Source organism: Palaemon carinicauda, chromosome 9 (genome assembly GCF_036898095.1).
Source record: "Palaemon carinicauda isolate YSFRI2023 chromosome 9, ASM3689809v2, whole genome shotgun sequence".
Taxonomy (NCBI): Eukaryota; Metazoa; Arthropoda; class Malacostraca; order Decapoda; family Palaemonidae; genus Palaemon; species Palaemon carinicauda.
In genome coordinates, this window is record NC_090733.1 from 161,105,686 (window position 1) to 161,123,923 (window position 18,238).

At 44.4% G+C, this 18,238-nt stretch overlaps 1 protein-coding gene and 1 long non-coding RNA gene across 5 annotated transcripts in view; one reads left to right on the forward strand and one right to left on the reverse strand.

The window, feature by feature from the left end:
• Positions 1 to 7,031, forward strand: part of melt (melted) — a 137,912-nt gene extending 130,881 nt beyond the window's left edge. For all 4 annotated transcript variants that reach the window (XM_068380721.1, XM_068380718.1, XM_068380722.1 and 1 more), the window contains one exon: positions 6,288 to 7,031. In XM_068380721.1, coding sequence (XP_068236822.1) covers positions 6,288 to 6,464 — 177 coding nt within the window. In that variant the 3' untranslated portion in view covers positions 6,465 to 7,031. The remainder of the gene's footprint in view (positions 1 to 6,287) is intronic.
• The window catches only part of LOC137647320 (uncharacterized), a 16,223-nt gene continuing 3,347 nt past the window's right edge, over positions 5,363 to 18,238 (reverse strand). Inside the window, exons 2-3 of the long non-coding RNA XR_011045581.1 lie at positions 6,233 to 6,456; positions 5,363 to 6,020 (exon numbers count right to left, since the gene is read on the reverse strand). This is a non-coding gene — a long non-coding RNA (uncharacterized lncRNA). The remainder of the gene's footprint in view (positions 6,021 to 6,232; positions 6,457 to 18,238) is intronic.

An 18,238-nucleotide genomic window follows, 5' to 3' on the forward strand; every position in this document is an offset into this window, starting at 1 on the left:
GTGGGCCTTGTATAGGACTAAGAAGAAGGCGTCCAAAAGATCCCGTAGGAAGGCGGACACCGCCTCGCCCTTGGCGTCACCCACGGCTCCTTCAGAGAGAGATTCCACTTCACCTTCCCCTACCCAGAGTAGGCTGACGATGTAAGTCCGTTGCGGGGAAGCGGCCCATTGCTGCTCCCCATGAGCCTGATGTGGGGGATGTTGTTTCTTCGCAGGCGTGTGGGGGGCCTGCTTGGGGGGCGGGAGTGTGCTCGGGGGGAGACTAGGTTCTGGTGCCTACAGGGCCCGTCTCGACCGAAGACTCGGTGTGGGGGAAGACTGCTCCGGCCCCTTCCCCTGCATCGTGGCTGTGTGTTTCAGGTGCTTCAGCACCTGGGGGAGAAGCGGACAAGGAGAGACTGCCGACAGGTTCGTCGGACCTCGACTCCATTGTGTGGACGGCGCCTAGGACACCCTTCAGGTCGCCGATGCGGCAAGAGGAAGATTTCAGCGGCTGGTTCGCTTCCAGGAAGACTATACGGACTCCCCAAGCACCGTCGTCGTCGCTCCCGCCTGACTTTATGCAGCCGTTCACGCCGGTGAAACAACTCGTGGACCCTACATCAGCATCGGAGGGCTCAGAGGACTCGTCTTCCTCCTCTTCATCGTCCTCCTCTTCACCATCCTCCTCAGACTTGTCCTCCTCGGAAGCTTCCGGTCCCCGGGAGTTGAGAAAGAAGCGGAAGAGATCTCGCTCCCGGTCAGCCCCGTCCAGAAAACGTGCAAGGACCTCCAAGAGGAAACACAAGAAAGGGCGTTCGTCCAGATGAGTGGGTCCGTGTGACCATTCCTCGCAGGGAACTCATCAAGGCAGCCTCTGCTCCAAGCTCATCCTGGTGACTTCCTAGAGCCGCTTCTTTGCACTCGCGACACGGGGCCTCCAGTTGGTTTGCCCGTTACCCGAAGCCGTCGGCACAAGTCAGCTTCGCCAAGCTCAAGCCGGCGAAGGCACTGGCTCTATCCGCCCAGCGGATAGAGCTGCTCCTTTGGCCCGGCTCTCGGGTCTGGGCAGGTTAGTAGACAACCCTGTCCAACAAATGCCATCTCTAACTCTTCCCCTGGCTCCGGACGTAAAATTGGGGAAGGACCATGTCGACAGATACGTCGCGGGTCAAGCGGACTACCTCAGGGCCCAAGGGTCCTTCAAACTACTTCCATACGGAGAAGCGTTTTTACATCCTGGACAGGCGGCGCGGGCCGGTCCCCGCGCAGTCTAAGCGGCAATAGCCATGCTTAACCAGGGCAATGAGGAAGACAGGGCCCTCGTCTCCAGTGTGTTTTTCCTCAGCGGATGCCGCGATGATGGGGGACACGGCCCAGGATATAGTCAACGTCACGTCCCGGCTGGACTGGTGGGCCTGTACCCTAGTAGGTTTCCAGTCGTCTCATGATCTCTCAGTGCCGGAGAATCAAACATTACTTCAAGAACTGATCCGCAATGAAGTTTCTTACCTTCCAGTCCCTCACGCAGACGGCCAACTGGGTCCTACGGAAGAGAGACACTGTCCTCAATAAACTGGTCTGTAGGCTACCGGAGAGGGAGGTGAAGTGCCTAAGGAACTCCCCGGTGTGGGGCGAGTCCGTCTTCCCCTCTGAAGGCAGTGGAGGAAGTGATGGAGAGAGTTAGAAGATCAAAGAGGCAGGAGTCCAGGCCCCCGGCGACAAGGCGTCCCACGCACAGAAGAGTTGCTCCAGACGGTCCCCACTCCTCGTCAGCTCAACCCAGACGAGACTCCCCTTCAGCTCCCTGGCGGAAAGTCTCACAGCCTCCCCGTAGGGGAAGCACGACTCCGCAGGCCTTTAGGCCAGCTACTCAAACTCCAGAAGAGGACGTTCGAGCCGCGCTTCCAGGAGAAAGTAGGGAGAGAAGCCCCCTACTCCTATTGAAGCCTCAAACACTCTTGGCAAGCTTGGCGGGAGAACGGAGCAGATCCATGGACTGTAGTAGTCCTGACGGACGGGTACAGGGTTGCCTTGCTGGCAGACCAGCCCCTCTAATTCCCGACCGACCGACCGACAGGCAGAGTGGTTGGCTTCCAAGGACCCCTTGAAGAAGGTGGCATTACAGGAGGAGGTGTTGGCCATGCTCGCCAAAGGTTCTACAGCAGGCTCTTCCTGGTGGAGAAGGCAACAGGGGGTTGAAGGCCGGTCATAGATCTTTCGGCTCTCAACAAGTTGATTTGCAAGACCGACTTCAAGATGGACACCCCAAAGTCAGTGATGGCAGCCTTGAGGGAGGGAGACTTCATGATGTCCCTAGACCTCAAGGACGCATATTTTCAGATCCCTGTCCACTCCTCCAGCAGGAAGTTCCTAAGGGTGAAGTGGGGTGCCCAGTCGTTGCAGTTTAGGACCCTATGCTTCGGGCTGTCGACAGCTCCTCAGGTCTTCACAACAGTGTCAGTCTGGGATCATGAGCAGGGCATCCGCTTGATCCGGTACCAAGACGACTGGTTGTTGCTTTCAGCCTGAGAATTAGCAAGGCGCGAAGCTTCTGCAAGGACTTAGGTATCACCATCAACCTAGAAAAGTCACAACTTTCCTATGTAGAGGAAGATGGTTTGTATTTACAGGAACAAAGGAATCTTTTAGACAGTATTGTAAATACAATTCAAGCTTGATAGCCATACTCTTAATACATACATAAATATACCAAGGCACTTTAGCTGACATCAAACAAATGAAAAAAAAAAAAAAAAAGGGGGGGGGGGACATCTCTCTATGTTCCTCCCAGCCTAACAAGGGACTGAACTAAGTTTGGCTGGTACTGCTAGGGTGGCACAGCCCACCCTCCCACATTATCTACCCCATATGAAGCTTCATAGTGCTGAATCTCCTACTGCTGCTACCTCCGCGGTCATCCAAGGCACCGGAGGAAGCAGCAGGTCCTACCGGAACTGCGTCACAATCGCTCGCCATTCATTCCTATTTCTAGCACGCTCTCTTGTCTCTCAAACATCTATCTTCCTATTACCCAGAGCTTCCTTCACTCATCCAAACCTTGGCCTTCCTCTTGTACTTCTATCAACTCTTGCATTCATCACCTTTAGCAGACAGCCATTTTCCATTCTCTCAGCATGGCCAAACCAACTCAACCCATTCATATCCACTCTAGCTGCTAACTCATTTCTTACACTCTTTCTCTCCCTCACTACTTCGTTCCTAACCCTATTTACTCGAGATACACCAGCCATACTCCTTGAACACTTCATCTTAAATACATTCAATTTCTGTCTCTCCGTCACTTTCATTCCCCACAACTCTGATCCATACATCACAGTTAGTACAATCACTTTCTCATACTGAACTCTCTTTACATTCATGCCCAACCCTCAATTTTTTACTGCCCCCAACACTTTGCATCCTTCATTCACTCTGATGTACATCTGCTGCCACTCCACCATTTGCTGCAAGTACTTAAACTGATCCACCTCTTCAAGTAACTCTCCATTCAACATGACATTCAACCTCACACCACCCTTCCCTTCCCGTACATCTCATAACCTTACTCTTACCCACATTAATTCGAAACTTCCTTCTCTCACACACGCTTCCAAATTCTGTCACTAATCGGCCTAACTTCTCTTCTGCGTCTGCAACCAGTACAGTATCATCCGCAATCAACAACTGATTTACCTCCCATTCATGGTCATTCTCGTCTACCAGTTTCAATCCTCGTCCAGCACCTTTCTCACCACTCCATCAACATACAAGTTAAACAACCACGGCGACATCACACATCCCTTTCTCAGTCCCACTCTCACCGAAAACCAATCGCTCACTTCATTTCCTATCCTAACACATGCTTTACTACCTTTGTAGAAACTTTTCACTGCTTGCAACAACCTTCCACCAACTCCATATAACCTCATCACATTCCACATTGCTTCCCTATCAACTCTATCATATGCTTTCTCCAGATCCATAAATGCAACATACACATCCTTACTTTTGCTAAATATTTCTCGCATATCTGCAAAAATCTGATTCATACAACCCCTACCCCTTCTAAAACCACCCTGTACTTCTAAGATGGCATTCTCTGTTTTATCCTTAATCCTATTAATCAGTACTCTACCATACACTTTTCCAACTACACTCAACAGCTAGTACCCCTTGAATTACAACACGTTACCCTTGTATAGTGGTACAATACACGCACAAACCCAATCTACTGGTAACATTGACAACACAAAACACATATCAAACAATCTCACCAACCATTCAAGTACAGTCTTGTAATCTCTCTCTCATTCTTATCTCTCATCACCGGCACCTCAACACCTGCAAAAGCAATCATATCTGCCTCCCTATTATCCTCAACATTCAGTACACTTTCAAAATACTCCGCCCACATTTTCCTTGCCTCCTCTCTTTTAACAACCTTCCATTTCCATCTTTCACTGTCTCTTCAATTCTTGAACCAGCCTTCCTTATCTCTTCACTTCTTCTTATTCTCTTCATATGAATGACCCAATCCCTGACCCCACGTCAGGTCTGCTGCCCTCTGCCTCACTTACCTTGCGCTTTACTTCCACATTTTTCTCTCTATATCTCATACTTCTCTACGCTATTACTCTGCAACCATTCTTCCACTTTTACCTTCACTCCTTCATTCCACTATTCACTGCCCTTCCTTACGCTGCCTCCAACAAACTTCTTGCCACACACATCACTTTCAATCCCAACAACATTTACTCTAAATTACCAGTTTCTCTTACTTTCACTTCATCATATGCCATTTTTAACTTTTCTTGATATTTACTTTTTACCCCCAGTTTTATTGGCTCTTTAACCCTCACTAGCTCCCTTTTACATCCACCTACTCTATTCCCCCACTCTTTTGCTACAACTAATTTTCCTTCATCAAAAAATGATCAGACATACCGTTAGCCATAACCCTAAATATGTGCACGTCTTTCAATCTTCCAAACATTCTTTTAGTTATCAACACATAATCCATTAATGTCCTTTCTACCACTCTTCCATTTGCCACTCTTACCCATGTATACTTGTTTTTTTTCTTTCTTTTTTTGAAAAAGCTAGAACTTAAAACAATCTCTTGCTCAACACATATCTACCAGTCTCTCTCACCACTCATTTTCACCTGGTATGCCATACTTCCTAATGACACCTTCTACCTCTCCAGCGCCCACTCTAGCATTTAAGTCACCCATGACAACTACATGATTCCTTCTACCCAGTCCTTCTACACACTTACTTAATTCATTCCAGAACTAATTCCGCTCTTCTTCACTTTTCTCACTACCTGAACCATACGCATTGACAAAAGCCCAACATTCCCTACCCAACCTAACCTTACCCACATTAACCTAGATGATATCTCCTTCCATTCCACTACTTTACCTGTCATCCATTCACTCAGCAATAAAACCAGACATTCTCTTGCTCTTCCCCTTTCAATCCCAGACACTGTGCAGGGAGCAGTCACCCTCTTCCCAGCTCCACCTCTGTGATGTCTCACAGGATTATAATACAGGAGAGGGGGTTCCCAGCCCCCTCGTCGTCTTACAACATGCAGGGATACGTTGGCGCTGTTCTAATTGTTTTTATACCCCGCGGCCACTCTTGATAGATTTATGTATTAAACAGTCTAATAAATTATAAAATTAGACCATGGGTTTAGGGGAAAGAGTCATTCAGTGCCAAGGTAAAGCATAATTGAGGAAGCCTGTAGTTGCATGTTAAACAAGAAATTGCACATTGCATTAAGAAGAAAAATTTATGGAGAGATGTAGTAATATGAAGCAGGAACGGGGTAAAAGAAAATTGGAATGTTGGCCCCAAAAAACATACTTGAAGACTTTAGAGTAATGTCGACAGCGATCATGCAATGACATTGCTTGCAGAGACTAGACAGCCTGGCTTTATCCCTTAGTATCAAAATTCTATGGCTGAATTAAGGATATTTTAAGTGTATTCCTCAGCATAACAATCAAAATGGGAAATGAGTCCAGTACCTGAAGATAAACAGAAAAACCTTATGATAATATTGAAGGGTTAACATATTTTGAAAATTTGAATATTTCCTTAGAGAGATGTTCACTTTCATGATTAATTTCACAACTGGATTAACACAGAAATCCCACCTCTTAACATAAAATAAATACTGATAGAAAACAAACATCTTAATACGAAAATGTAAATAACCAAAGTATTTTCTAATGCATACCTGTACTGTATTCATTAAAGGCAATAAAGATCTTAGCAGGGATTTATCTTTCCAGGATTCCAGTAATGCAGAAGAATGGGTACGCTGTCTTTCGATTGTGGTAGCACATTCTCATTCACGTGAAGAACAAAGCCATGGGGCACCAAAAACTACCACTTCCATTCCACGCAGCTTTATGTATGGACATCATTCGTCGTCATCGTCTTCATCAGCCATGCGCACTGCTGTGTGATTTCATGTTCATTATTTACTATACTCTATATTCGTCAGAGTTGACATTACAAAGACAAGAAAAATTTATGCAGTTGAGGTAGAAAATGTTTTATGAATGGTATTTTCATAAATTAACTAGTGTATACAGTATTACTGCCACATTCAGATTTTTACATTTATTCTGGAGTAGAAAGCTTTTCAAGCAGTTATTGAAGTAGTTTTACCGTTTGTGCCTTTTGGACTTAGACGTGGAAATATAAAGTATTTTCTATTATAGTTTTTTATCTTCCCATTCTCACTATGTACACAACTTATAATACATATACATAGTATTGCCAAATCAGAAATTTCCCTTTCTCACTATGTACACAACTTATAATACATATACATAGTATTGCCAAGTCAGAGAAAATAAAAAAAACCATCAAAGTTTGATAACAATAGTTATTAAATTACCATCTCATCAGAAATAGAAATAAAACTAAATACAAAGGTTTAAAAATTATATGCTGTATCAATTTTAAAATCAAATAATAGGTTAGCAAATTTTGACCCCTCAAGCAAACCATATTATTTGAAATGCTATTTCAAAACAGAAAATTAAGATTCATATCCTCTATACCTTGACTCTAAAGCAATTTTTATGAAAATACTGAAATTACCAGGGAACTGTCTTTACTTGTTAATAGACATTACTTAAATATTTTAATGGTCTTGTGCAATATTAACTCATATCCTCTACAGACATTATGTAGATGGCCATGCTATGAATAAAATTATAAATATGTTAATGAAAAGTTCTATATTGTGTTTGTATTAGTTTTTTAGGAATGAAACTGTTGAGTCTGTCGAGTCTTGTTATATATATTGACATAAATTTAAGGGATATTCTAGATGTTGCAAAGTTGGTTTTACTATATTAAATAAATATGATTACTTATGTATACTTTGAGTATATGCTGCACCTGTCTTACTTTTCATTTCAAGTAGTGAATTTCTGGAATCACAATAACAATTTCACTTACTGAAGGATTGACGCTACCATTTCTCTATAAGTAATGAATAAAAAATTATGTAATGGTGATTATGAAATTTTCTCTTGGTCAGTATATTAACTGATATAAAGAAAAATTCAAGGCTGTCTTTCATGCCTGGTGGCTAAAACAAAGATTTTAAATCATACAATTTGTATCTTTAGTGTATTTTATACACTTCATAAAACAATTGAGATTAAAATCCTCACTAAATTTGAAGAATAAAGTAACTTGTACATTGCCAACAAATATATAAAAACTTAGCTTCCAGCTCTCTTAAAGTTTTATATATAATAGCTTAGTTTCCAGCTTCCTGAGATTTTACATTTACAGTTTGTCGATTTTAAAATTGGGAACTTTTTTCCATTCTCTGTAATGCTGTGTAAAATTCAGTAGATTTAGATATTTGTGAGCTTTTACAGATTTAAAAGAGAGGATTCTCATTGAACATTGTACACCGAGGAAATTTAAACCATTGTATATCAATTACAGCAGCTATACTCCTATACCTGTAAATGGTTATAATCCCAGTTACCAGTAAATACTTTTTGTCTTCAGAAATGGAGGTATAGAAAGTAAGGTTTCCCATTATGTAGTCGAGATGTTTATATTTTCAATTTAAACCAGACCGTGAAATTGTTAGAGAGATTATATGAAAATACCAAGAGTATAGAGTCCAGTAGTAAAGTGGAAATGTTGTGTAATGGACAAGATCTCTTCCTTATAGTTGTGATAATAGTCTGTTGGCAACTTTTAAGTTTTAAGGTAATTATGTAGTCATTTTCCAAGTTTATTAGAGCAAATAAAGGAGGGCAATACATATACCTTTAGTATTTTTATTAGTTAGCATTCTATTATATGGGAGCATGATTTATGAAAACCATTTTGATTTCAAAGTAAGTTAGGCAGCTTTTACCAAGGTGACTTCCTTTCTAACTTATGTATACAAATGAATTTTAATTCTTGATGGTTATAGTCTCATTAATTTCCCATGTGTGTATATATGGTATTTACAGTGCAATTTTTAGTTTTAGTTGTTCTTTGTTTGCAAATCATATAGTTTGCAGGGCAGCTTTAAGATTATGATATGATCACTCTGTACTTAAAAGGTCCATTTGTATGTTCCCACTCATCACAGGGTAACTGGATTATGAGCGTGTTCAACTTTTTCCTTATCTATAATTTGTATATTTTTCTCAAACGTCAATTCTTCATAATTATTATCTGTAGTCAGTTAGAGGTTCAGTATTTACTTTTCTTACTAGTTCTTTCCTGTCAAACTACCATTGAAATTTTCTACTGTGCTGCTAGAAAAAAAAGAAAAAAAAAGAAACTCAAGTAATACAATACTCTTATTCAATTTATAAGTTTTATTTTTTTTTTTTTGACAATTTTAAATTTTACCTACATACAGTAGTTTTAATCAACTAATGATCCCTTGCGATTTTAAAGCAGTGTGATGCATAGTCCGTTTTGTGATCTACATAAGCTCTGTTAGTTTTATTATCATAGTTTTATGTATAATACTTAATGACTATTATGTATAGCATACAAATAGTATTATCCCGAGTAGATCATTCTGTATATGTAATTCGTATTACTGTATATTTATTTTTATATGGAAGAGACTTTATGAAAGGACCACACATTTAAAACAAGCAATAATTAATTGGTCATGTTAAGGTTTTGTTTCAAGGCGCACGTAGTTTATTTGTTCTCGTGGTCTCATCGTCAAGAAGGCAATGATTTGAATGTTCTTAATATCGATTGCAATATATTTTGTTTTCCTTAAATTGTTTTATGAAGTTTCATTTTGTGTACACAATATTTTAGTTAAATATACATTTTTTATTCCTTAAATTGTTTTATGAAGTTTCATTTTGTGTACACAATATTTTAGTTAAATATACATTTTTATGAGTATGATATAACAATTAGCTTAATTAATATGCTTTGCTTCATCCCAGAATTTTGTCGTTTCATTGCACAAATTGAATATTTGGTAATGCTAAGTCCAATTCAGACCATAAGAAATGTGAAAAGGATTTCTACAGGCCACAGTAAGAGATGATTCACAATTAATGACATCAAGTCAATATTCTTGTATTTCAATTGCAATATCTAAACTATACGAACACCTTGCTTTCTTGGTCTCATTAGAAAAAAAAAGGTGTGACAAATACAGTACTAAAAATAAAAAAAAAAATAAAGTTTTTGACTAATAAAATGCATTCTGAATTAGTAAGCTTTCAGATTACTGTTTTTGTGGAGATGACATTATTAGAATGTTATGCTGACTTCTTGGTGTTGAGGCTAAATGTTGGTACTTAGAAGAATTTTGTTTTGGAATTAATGTGAAGGATTTTGTAATACAACTTTTGTATTCAGATTCTTCAAGCAGTCTGCAAAAGAGATAGTTTATTTCCTATGTAGTGTTCATCTGTTTGTTGGTATCATTAGAGTAGTTTCTGTCACTGTCTTGTTGGTTTATCTTACTGAACAGATGACATTAACTTTACTATCCTGTGCCTTGTGTACAGAATGGTTTAAGTCAGGTCATGAAAGTCTTACAGATATGACTTTAGGGAAGGGTAAGAAAGGATTTTGAATGTTTAAGAGCAGAGGAACTGCCAGTTGTGTATACTATGTTATGATCTCATGTTTATTTTTGTTACCTATAAACTTTACCAATTTATTTTACACTTTATATATCCTTAGCAAGAACTTATCACTAAATGATATGATCACTGTGTTTTAAGCATTGAATTTAAACTCAATTTATTTGTTTACCGTACATATTTTTAGTTTGAAGTTATTCTGAAAAGGCTATGATTACTGTATCCTTAGCATGGAGCTCAAACTCCACACTTCATTTATTTATTCCATAGTTCTAAGACTTACATGGAGATCTAGACTAACCGGTTTAGACTTTTTTCTTGATGAAATTATCCTCAACAGAATTTAAGAGTGTTTTCTGTTCGTCTTTGCAATATCTATATTTTGCCTATTATAGCGGAGAAAATTTGAAATTATCTGTGAACGAGTTAAAAACTTAATCCCATATCAAAACGATTTATATATTTGCCTACAAATTTTCCCAGTCTTAAAGTGAACATTTTTAGATAGTAAATTAATTATATTTTATCTGATCATGGATACAGTGCTGTCTACCTTGAAGAGTATTTACATAATCATTTTCATGTATATAACTTGAGTGATTTAGACCAAAAATTATACAAAATACCAGGCTTACTGAAAAAAAAATTAATACTGTACTAACAATTGCTGGCATAAATAGCTCTTTCTTTTGCATAGATAAATCTGGTAACTGGTCTTCAAAATATGTCTTCGATACAAGGTAGTGTTTGTATGTGAGGGGGGTAATGATAAATTATGATATATTATAAGTTTATTTTGGATTATGGTCAGTCTTCTAGGAAGAGTATAAAAGGTATGGCAATGAGCCTTATCATTGTTAGATGGATTTCATCCTCAAGCTTATCTGTTGTATATAATGTAAATATATCACATGTATTTTTGAATGTCATGTTTATATATATTGAAAATTTCTGTCTTCCACTCCAAACAGCGGACCAATATTTTTATACTGTCAGGTAGCCATCTCCATTTATGATTAGCTGGCTCTATTTTTTGGAGTATTAGGCTGAGATGTTTGATAGATGATTATTATTTTAGCTATTGCCACACAAGCTGATTTTGTAATTAGCATTCAAAATTTGAAATCAGCTTGAGATAGTAAATTCACGGGAATCCTCTTAAGTTAACATAATAATATATCTGTAAAACTAGAATGACAAAGAATAAATAATAGATCATATGGATATTTACCAAAATCTATCTTGACAGTGGTTCGTGGTATTACAGACATCCATCAAAGACAGTCACAGCCACTTACATACACCCACTAAAGACAGTCGCAGCCACACGAGTTCATCCATTAAAGACCGTTGCAGCCACTAGAGTATAATGCCAAATGGAGCTCAGACAGATTCAGGTCTTTTGCCAGCTGTACTCTGTTCCTCCATATAAAAATATAATAAACCTTTTAAAATTGGCTCTCAATATTGCCATTTAATGGATATGGTTTTTACGATTTCTGCTGTACTGTATATTTAGCTTTGTTAACTGTTAATATTGAATGCTTTAATTTTGTACTCTTGACGAAAAATAAATATTTATTGAAAACTCCCCATTTTTTCTTTTAACAATTTCCTAAATTCAAGGAATATTTAAAAAGAAATATAAGGCTTATTATTGTTGCATTTTCAACCAACCTCAATTTGTTCAGTAAGTTATACAAATCTAATAAAGTTTTAGGAACTTTTATAAAGTATACTAATTTGCTCTAAAAGTTTTAGGAACAGTCAATATTGATTTTCTTCATTAATACAGTAATATGACAAATTCGTAGATAATTTGTATTTTTCCTAACTATACTTAAGGCCTAGGGATAGCCTTTCCCAGTCGAAACTGAAAGGCACATTTATCCCGCAATCCCATTAGGGGCTCCGCTATTGCTGGAAGCGGCATCGTGTGGAGGGATGCCCTCTCCCCGACACCGGCCACAGAAATTCGCTCTTTCGCCTGGGAGATTACTGCGGAAGACTTGCGCAGGTGTCCAGGCCTCCTTTTCGCCACTTGTTGCAAAAATCCTCTCTTTCTGAGGAGATGCTGGATAGACTCCTGGCGGGAAGAGGAGCGAGCTACTGAGGCAAACACATCGATGGTGTCCCACCGTTGCTGGAAGGCATCCTACCAGGGGGCCTTGGGATCCGTGACTGGGGAGCAGTACTGTACAGCGGGAGCTTGCAGCTCAGTCCTGTAGCGAACCGGTCCACAGAGGGAGCCCCACCGAGTCAGGACTTGTAGGCTACTAGAGGACCCAAAGACCACTCGGAATGTGGTGTCCGTGTCACACTGCTCAGACTGTCGGCGAGCCCATTCCTTTGCCTGGAATCAAGCGAGCTGCTAAGGAGACCGAGGCGGACTCGGACCATCCCGGTATCTCTACCGCAGGATGGGGTGGTTGTACTGAAAAGTACCTCCTTGTCTGGGCCAGAAAACCATCACTGTGGTGTTGTTGATCCTCATAACCACAGAGTAGTCCGCCAGGCTAGGTGGAGCTACTGAAGTGCCAGAAACACGGTTTCCATCTCTAGTAGGTCTAGAGAAGGTTCTTCCTGGTTCTGACCGCCGGCCTGAGGACCCGTGGATCAGAACGTGGGGCCCCCCCCTTTCTTTGACGCGACCGAAGACAGCATCAAGTTTGGGGGAAGGACGAGAAGGACTACTCCCTATTGTAGATCCTCGTCTGCTTCCCACCCCTATGGATCCGTCTGTACCGGTTGTCCCCTAGGGGTCTTGGCGTCTGGGAGACGTGCCTCCGACTCCCCTGCGCCCCGAGTTGCCACTGGAGAGAACTCATCCTGAGGCAACTATGGAAACCAGATGGGCCAGGGAGGAGAGACGTAACAACCTCGGGTTGGAGGGTCTTCTTGTGTGGGGAAAGGTCTTGCGACCTTCCTCTGCTTTGGTAGCCTGTTGCCTGAAGGGAAGGCTTCGGGAGATAGGAGCATAAGACCAGGCTCGGTATACCAGACTCTGAGAGGGCTGCGGGGAGGACTCCTCGAGGACCACCATGATCTTTAGAACTTGGCAAAGTCCGAGGAGCTTGTCCCGAAGACGAAGAAGGGATGCCTTCGAGTCTGCTAGGATTGGCCAGTCACCCAGGAAACGGAGTGGACGGATGCCGATCCCGAGAGCCCGTGAAGAGAACAGAGTGGAAGTATTGGTGAACTGTTGAGGTGCTGTGGAGAGGCCGAAGCACAGCCATTGAAATGGTATATCCGCCTACCAGGCAAACTCTAAAGTACTTCCTTGAAGATGGGCGAACCGGAACCGGAAGTACGAGTCTTACAGGACCAGTGTACACATGAAGACTTGTGGTCTCACCGCAAAGCTGACCGCGTCTGCTGTCGCTATGCTGAACGGAGACTGTTTGACAACCCTGTACAGAGTCGAGAAGGGAAGGAGACGATTAAGGAGGCCGCGGAACCCGTCGGCCACCTCTTGGAGGGAGCGTATCTCCGACATGGGCTGGACTTCTGCCCGGAGGGCTCGTCCCCTCACCGATCCCTACCCAGGAAGGAGGGAGGGGGTCGATACCAACCGGGACTGTTGAAGGAGACAAGCTCGGAGAGCTGGCCCTCGGCCTAGTCTCTGGCGCTCTCCATTCCCTGAGACCAGGGCAAGCTGCACTGGCGTAAGGGAGTCCTTGGGTGAGTAGACTCGGTCCAGGACCGTATCCATCCCTTACCAAAGAGGAATCCCTGGATCTGGGATCCCCTTGAGGTTTCTCCTGAGGGCCAAAACCTGCCAGAATGCAAGTTCCGACCCCTGGAGCTCCTCCTCCTGATGGACTGGCAGCGAGGTCTCCCATCCCCGGAGGCTCTTCCTGGGGAGACTCGTAGACATGCCCCTAGGGTCCAACTGGATCCTATCGGCTCCTTGCGGAAGACTGGGCCTTAGGATCCCTCCTAGGAGGGAAACAGGACCCCAGCGATGAAGAATGTAAGGCTTTCGCCCCCTCCGCACGATAGGACTCTCAGGAAGAGGCGGGAATTCTCCCTATGGAGTGAAGGGGGAGAGGACCGGGTCTTCCGACCCTCCTGGGGATGGGTAATGCTTATCCGCAGGGGAGGGGAGATGAAGTCTGAGGAGGGCTCATCGCCTGCGTAAGGATTTGCAAAGGGACAGGATAGTCCTTGGGGGAGATACCATGCCAGGGATTCCTCTCACCCCCCTCAGGGGGAGAGGAAGCTGCTACTGATTAGTGACCCCAGTCAGAAGGAGCAGGCTCATTACCTGCATGAGCGCTCTGCCGACGGCATCCCACCAGGGATGCCGACCAACCCTCGCGCTGACAGGGAGTCCCTCTGGAGGGAAGAGGATCGTTCTATCCTCTGGGGGAGACGACACATGAGGGTTCGCCCGTAGAGAATCTGCAATGAAGGGGGAAAAGACCTTTGACCTGTCCGGAAAACCTCCCCCCCTCCGGAGAGGGCGCTGCTCTGCGCTGCGGGGGAGGGTAACGCGGAGGGGGCCTGACCGCCAAAAGCCTTGATGTAATCAGGGCGCGGTCGCGTCGGAGAACGGTGAGCCGATCACGCAGACGATCGCGCGAAAAGCACAGATCTGGGTAGCGCGTGAATAAAACATGCGTAGCAGTATAACCGCGCCCGCATGCACACGTACCCGCATGAGCATGGGCGTGTCGGTGTACGCATGAACGATCCCCGCGCTTCCGCGCATATGAAGATCGCTAGCGCTTGCGCCTGAAAGATCGTGGGCGATAGCGAGGGAAACCATCCCACGTACGATCGATCTCGGCGACAAAAGATAGCCGGTGCTAGCGATCTACGGCGATCGCGAGCGGGAAACCGCACGCGTTTGATCCGTGCGATGATTGTGTGAACCTCAATGGTCACGCGCGCGGGAAACCATCCCGCGCACGGAATGATCTTCGGCGCTTACGCGAACTGTGAAGATTGTCGGCGCGCCTAGCACCGAATCCGAAGATCAGAGGCTGACGGCCGTCGACCAACGCATGCGGAGAACCGCGTGCGGACAGCTTCATTGTCGTGCGCGGAAAACCATCCCGCGCACAGAACGATCATCGGAGCTTATGCGTACTATGAAGATTGTCAGCGCTAGCGCGCTTAGCGCCGGATCCGAAGATCGCCGGCTAACGGCCGTCGATGATCGCGTGCGGAGAACCGCGCGCGGATGGCCTCGTTGTCGCGTGCGGGAAACCATCCTGCGCACAGACCGATCTTTGGTGCTTACGCGCACCAAGAAGATCGTCAGCGCTTGCGCGCCTAGCGCTGGATCCGAAGATCGCCGGCTAACGACCGTAGCCGGGTTAACGATCTTCGACGATCGCGCGCGGAAGAACCGCGGGCGGAAGGGCCTTGAAGATTGCGCGTGGGCGATCTTTCGCACTTGCGCGTTTGCACGTATCAGAAGATCGTCAGCTAACAATCCTCGACAATCGCGAGATCGCGTGTGGGAAACCATCCCTTGCGCGGGCGATCTTCAGTGCTTACGCGTTAGCGCGAATCAGAAGATCGTCGGCTAATGATCCTCGACGATCGCGAGATCGTGCGCGGGCGGTCTTCAGCACTTATGCGCGAGTGAAGATTGTAGGCCCCTGTGCAAGAGAAGATTGTCGGAGATAGCGTACGTGCGCTTGGTTGAAGGATCGGCTAACTCGTAGATCAGGAACTGGGATGTGTCCCTAAAAGGGAGGGCATCCCCTGAAGAGGACCAGGAGGTCTACTTCAGTGCCGACTATCAACTGAGGGACTGCTAAATACTCCGAGGAGTGGTCTCTGTGAGGTACCTTTCCCGCCAACGGGAGAGGTGTCCTTTGTAGAAGAGACTTAAGAGACACCGTAGGCTGAACCGCTGGTGAGCGCCTGTGTGCTATCTCAGGAACCCCAACGATGTGCGCAAATGCGCAGGGAACGTTGGTAGCAGCCTAAATGAATTACTGGAACAGGGTGTCTCTGGAAGGCAGTATCAGGAACAGCAGGAACAGCAGTCGAGCGCTAGCGCTCAAGGGAAAAATGGCGCGCAGGGGATACCTGGCACTTAAGAGACTTACTCAAGGTGTGAGAAAGTCTCTCCTGCCCCTAAGGGAGGAGCCCGTTAGATAACGGGGGCGTGGGCGCCCAAGGCGCGTCAGCAGTCAGGAACGGATACACCAGGCAGCAGCTGAGGGCACGAAAGACCAAAGGTCTAACGTAGCCTGACCAGCGAGGCCCCGAGGGAATTGGTTGCAAGACCCCGAAGGGTCAGCACAACGAGAAACCGAAGTTTCCCTGTCACTAAACACCGAAGTGTAGAAGTGACTAAAGTTAAGAGAGCCCGAAGGAACTGCGTAACTAAAGCTCCGAGACAGCGAAGGGTCAGGGAAAAAGGGAAACCGAAGTTTCCCTGTCACTAAACACCGAAGTGCTAGTGACTGAACAGCAAGCTGTTGTTAACAGGAACAATCCTCTGAAGAGGAATCTCTATGAGTGGCCTCTCTCGCGAACGAGAGAGGAGAGCACTTCGTAGAAGAGACTGGTGATGGGCCCCGAAGGGCCGTGAGATCAGCTAATGTAAACAGGAACAATCCTCCGAGGAGGAGTCTCTGTGAGTGCCTTCTCACGCGAACGGGAGGAGACACTTCGTAGAAGAGACAAAAGGAGCAATCCTCCGAAGAGGAGCCCTAGTGCGGCCTCCCTCGCAAACGAGAGAGGTCCGGACTAATCTTGCAGCTGCTCAGCCCCTTGAGCGTAGCTACAGAAGCGACCGCTCAGCCCCGAGAGCATAATCGCTAGTACCATGGTCCAGCCTTGCAACCGCTCAGCCCCTTGAGCAAGTTACAAGGGCGGTCGCTCAGCCCCTAGAGCATAACCGCCTAAGGACCAAGGAAAAGTAAAAAAGGGAAGTTAACTAACTACCCTGGAGGCGAACCTCCTTATCGTTCTAGGATGCACTGAAGAGCTGGCAGTAGTCACGGGGGAGCTTCTAAGAGAAGGGAACGCCCCTGACGATGGCCTAGAGAGACTGCGGCGACAGCCGACTCCCCAGGCAAAAACAGGACAGCTCAGCTTCGAAGGCACACAACAGGCACGAAGAAACAGCATTGTAAACTTGAAAATAAAAAGAATAATTATTTAACAGCAATTCCCCCGGGTGAAACTCCGAAGAGAAACCCCGAGGAAGAGTAAACATAAGAATGAAAGTAGGTATACGCCCTCCTCCCCCCCGGCATGCCCGGGTAAGGGGAGGACGAAAATTTAACAAAAACAGAAATTATAACATTGTAATTATGCAACTGACTTTGAATGTTCCAAGGATCACCGACCAACGAAGGGATGTGAACCCTGAGCTGAAAAGTTAAAACACAATTATATTCATAAAAATAATTGAGACAAATTAAACAAAATAGCGACTCGGTCCTGAGAAGCTATCGTAGGCGTAGTACGGAGTAAGAGGTGAACGACCTTAAGAGAAGGGCCGGTCTCCACGAAGACAACCATGGTGGCCTAGGAGTGAAAGGCCGTGATCAAGAAAAGATCGTGGTGGCCTGCAAAGCCGGTGAACACTCTCGTAGACGAACCCAACACACACCGCACAACACCGAAAGCAAAGGAAACTTACTATTTCCCATACACAAAAATATATATAAACATCAATAATGTTTAAATATTTTAAGTATAAGAAAAGGTAAGTTAAAAGACAAAACAATAATGGCCGTCAAGTGAGGATACGAGCGGAGACTTCCGATCGCTATCCGAGCCAAAAGTAAAGTGGGCTATTCACCGGTGTGTGTGAGGGGGGGAGGGGTAGCTAGCTACCCCTCCCTACACCCCCGCTAACTAGTGGTGGGGTAGGAAACCCTCGTTAAAACTTTATGGCTCGTCTTCAGCTGCGCCGAAGTAATTACTCCATGTAAAGAGCGTGGTTTGTATTTCAGTTACGGAACAAAGGCAACTTTAATGTTTTGTATTGTTGATATAAATTAAAATACTTGACTTACAGCCTGGAAAAAAATTGCTCTTATTATTAGTTTGTATAAGAGACTGACGGAGACGATGAATGCCATAAAATAGATTTATTGGTCATTTCCATTTGAGGTAAGAAATTTATACCCATCGATGCTATGTTTGTGCACTACTGTACTATG